We start from the raw sequence: 4,374 nt of genomic DNA, 5'->3' as shown, positions 1-4,374 counted from the left end.
TATTTATAGTTTTTTTGTACAAAATAAAAAACTTAATAATTCCTCATGTTCGTAGTTTTTTAACTCGAGTTTTGTTTTTTAAACTTTTCTGTCTTTATATTGGTATTTTTTTGATAATTCGTTTGTATTACGTAATGTACATTATTTATAACTTGAATTTTTATGTCAATTTTGTTTTGTTTTTTTATTATCTTGTCGTGTTTTTCTTTTAATTTTTGCGTTATTTTCATTATTTTGTGTTGACTAAGATTTTCTTACTTGTTCTGACGAATTATGGCTATAAACAAGATTTTCGATAAATATCAATAGTTGGAACACCCTGTATAAATCTTTCTGTTGCAGAAACAGTGCCAGGTGGCGGTGCTGCCCTTAGGCACGGGCAACGACCTAGCCCGTGTTTTGGGTTGGGGTTCGTCCTGTGACGACGACACCCACTTGCCACAGCTGTTGGAGAAATACGAGAAAGCCGGAACAAAAATGCTCGATCGTTGGTCAATAATGGCCTTCGAGCGTACCATAGCCATGCCTAAACTCTCCCTAACTCCCGGTCAACCCGATGGTCAATTACACACCCAAATAACCCAATATGAAGACTCCCTAGTGACCCACTTGCAAAATATCCTCCAATCGGACGAAACTTCCGTCATTCTAAACTCTGCAAAACGACTATGCGAAACTGTGAAGGAGTTTGCGACCCAACTTTCGGAAAGTTCAGTGACGCGAGGTGACGAGCAGTTGGGCAAAAAGTGTGATATTTTACAACAGAAGTTAGATTTATTATTAGCTACATTAACCAGCGAACAATTAGATGCGGCACACTTAGACGATGCCAAAACGAAACAAGAAGACACCGACAGCGAAATGTCTTTCGATAAAGCCAAATCGGAGAAAAGCGAAAAAGATTTGAGTAATTTTAACTTTAGGAAACATAGACGCACTTCCAGGTTTATGGAGCGGGAAAAGGACGCTCTGTTGTTGAGGGCCAACAGTCTCAAAAGAGCGATACGAAATTTGGTGGAGCATACTGAGCAAGTGGTCGATGAGCAAAACAGACAAACTTCATCCAATTTACCAACAGTCAAAATCTCGCTAAGTACGGATCTGGATAAGGAAACGGCCAAAATGGACTCGCTTAAAGTGCTACCAATTATTGAGTCTGGGTCTAGTTCAGATGTTAGCTCTTGCCCATCACCCACGAGCTCGATTATTACTGCCAGGCTAGCCAACATATCACCAATGCCAGATGTTAGAAGAGACTCAACAGTTGATGATCCGGATTTTTTGACCACGTTACCGGTACCACCGGATTTTGCAGACAGTCGCAGGGCCAGCCAAGTGCAACCAAGGTAAATTGCGATATTTATTTAAAATTTAATTTTGATAGAACCCAAAAATCTAACCCAAAGAGTGGTGATTTAAAACAAAAGCAATTAAAATTTTTGCATATTGATTTTGTCACATATTTTTTGTCAGTTGAAATAAAAAACAGGCAATAATAGTTTTTTAATGTTTTTTGTTTAAAACACCCAGTTTTGATGTAGTTTTTATTGCTGACAATTTTAAGCATTTTCACTGAGTGATTTGCTTTATTTGACAAAAACACATATTATTAGGTATATTTAAAAAATCCATCACAATTCTACTAATTCCCAAAAATTTTACAGAAATTCCAGTAATTGCAAAACTCTTTTGGAATTCTATTATTTTTAGATTAATTCCTATAATTCCAAATTAATTTCAGTAACTGCAATAATCTTTCGTAATTCCATTAATCGCAGATTAATTCCTATAATTCAACTTAATTTCCATAATTCGAACTTAATTTTTGTAATTCCAAAACAATTGCTGTAATTTCAAATTCATTCCAATAGTTCTATCAAGAAAATCATATTCTAAAAAAATCGACGTAATTTTAAAACTTCTCTCCGATAATTCCAAAAAAAGTCAGTACTCTCAAGAATTCCGAAGAAAATTCCTGTAATTCTAAGAAAATTGCACTGAAATTCTAATACTTAATTCCAATAATATTCCATTGTTTCCAGATTAATTCCTGTAATTCCACCTTAACTGCAACTTAATTTCCGTAATTCCAAATTAATTCTGATAATTCTAAAAATTTCAACGTAGTTTTCAAAAGAAATTATCTCCAAAAATTCTAAAACGAATTTCAGTAGTTTCAGGAAAGTTTCAGTTAATTAACAAATAATCCAAAGATAATTACTTCCCAACAATTCCAAGCAATTTCGGTTGAATTCCAATTCCAAAAATTTGTACTATTTCCAGAGTTAACAAACCCTTGGTATATTATTTTCAAAAATTTATTACCAAAAAAACACAATAATACAAGTTTTACTAAATTATTATAGAAAAAAACAGAAAATTTTATCCAAATATTCAAGAAAATAGGGTGTTTCGTTAAACACACATATTTGACTATTGTAAGTTATTTTAGTTCTGACATAATCTGGTTTCATCTTGAAAGTTTAAAAAATTATTATAAAATCAAAATAAACACAGGTTTTTACAACCACCTAGTAATTTATTAGAAAAAAAAATAAACTCAACGCTTTTTTTGATATTTACAAAACATAGTGGGCATCCCAAAAGTTATTTAAACAAAACATTAGTTTCATAAACATATACAGTTAAAATCAAAAAAATTTGGTCGTCAGTGTCACTTTAAAATGTCATAATTTCAAAATTTTAGCTGTTTAATTTTGATACTTGTCATGTAAAGTCAAAACATTTCAAATTGTTATGCCTCCAATTTCGAATTATAATAAAATAAAAATAATCTCATTAATTGAAAGGAGCCAAAGTAGCAACTGAATTAGGTATTTCGAAAAGTTCAGTAAATTTTATCGTGAAAAAGTAGAGAGAAAACTAATTTACATCCGTCGATAAAGCGTAAACTATCAGAAATTTTTCATGAAGTGTAGTTTAAAATATTTCAATTTTTGAACAGTGATTTTACCAAAATTGATTAAATAGTATTAAAAATCGCTTAATTAGGTAATACTAAGCAAAAACTATATTCCTCCATAATTACAARATTCTTTCGTAATTCGATTATTTTTAGATTCATTCCGATAATTCCAAATAAATTCCTGTAAACCCAACTTAATTTTTGTAATTGAAAAATAATTCCTGTACTAGTAGTTCCAAATTAATTCCGATAGTTCTATCAAAAAATCTTATAAGCATCTAAATAATTTAACTAAATTTAAAAATTAATTTTAAAAATTATCTCCGACAATTCCAAAAAACTTTCAGCGCTTTCAAAAAGAATTCCTGAATTTCTAAAAAAATTCCACCGAAATTCTAGTACTAATAATTCGTATATGGCCAAATTAATTCTTGTAATTACAACATAATTCCCGTAATTTTCAAAAGAAATTATCTCTGACAATTCCAGTTATTCCAAAAAATTCCAGAAATTCCAAACAATCCAAAGATAATTTTAATAATTCCAAGCAATTTCGATTAAATTCCAGAAATTTGTACAACTAATTCCAGAGTTAATGGCCCCTCGGTATATTGTTTTTATAAATTTAATACACAAAGACTAAGGACTAAATTCCACTACATTATAGAAAAAAACACAAACTTTTATCCAAATATTAAAAAAAAACACGGAATTTCGGTAAATACACAAAATATTGTAACTTATTTTATTTTCGAGACAATCTGATTTCATCCAAAAAGTTTTAAAAATTACTATAAAATCAAAATAAACACAGGTTTTTATAATGATAAACTCAACGTTTTTTTGATTTTTACAAAAAATAAAAGTTCAATTACAATGGGCGTCCCAAAAATAATTTAAACGAAACAGCATGAAGCATAAACTATCAGAAATTTTGCATAAAGTGTAGTTTAAAATATTATCCTTTTTGAACGGTGATTTTACCAAAATAGTACTAAAATATCGCTGAATTAGGTAATAATAAGCAAAAGCTATATTCCTCCATAACGCTTAAACTATCAGAAATTTTTCGGTTTTCTCGACACCAATCGACTTCTCGGAACATTTTACATAAAGTAAAGTTCAAAATAGTTCAATTTTGAACGCTGGTTTTACTAAAAATCGCTGAATTAGGTAATAATAATCAAAAGCTATATTCCTCCATAACGCTTAAACTATCGGGAATTTTTCGGCTTTCTCGACACCAATCGACTTCTCGGAACATTTTACATAAAGTAAAGTCCAAATTGTTCAATTTTTTGAACACTGGTTTTACTAAAAATCGCTGAATTAGGTAATAATAAGCAAAAGCTATATTCCTCCATAACGCTCAAACTATCAGGAATTTTTCGGCTTTCTCGACACCAATCGACTTCTCGGAACATTTTACATAAAGTAAAGTCCAAATT

The 4,374-nt window shown here is 30.4% G+C and overlaps 1 protein-coding gene across 1 annotated transcript in view; it reads left to right on the top strand.

Annotated features, from left to right (window-relative positions):
• The window catches only part of LOC123013365 (diacylglycerol kinase eta), a 104,070-nt gene that overhangs the window by 82,613 nt on the left and 17,083 nt on the right, over positions 1–4,374 (top strand). The window contains exon 8 of the mRNA XM_044411838.1: positions 343–1,346. Within this exon, the coding sequence (XP_044267773.1) occupies positions 343–1,346 (1,004 nt within the window). The remainder of the gene's footprint in view (positions 1–342; positions 1,347–4,374) is intronic.

The sequence above is a fragment of the Tribolium madens genome, unplaced genomic scaffold (genome assembly GCF_015345945.1).
Source record: "Tribolium madens isolate multiple individuals breed KSU strain unplaced genomic scaffold, Tmad_KSU_1.1 Scaffold_96;HRSCAF=242;Tcas5.2_LG5, whole genome shotgun sequence".
Classification (NCBI taxonomy): Eukaryota; Metazoa; Arthropoda; class Insecta; order Coleoptera; family Tenebrionidae; genus Tribolium; species Tribolium madens.
This window is presented reverse-complemented; position numbering and strand designations above follow the sequence as displayed.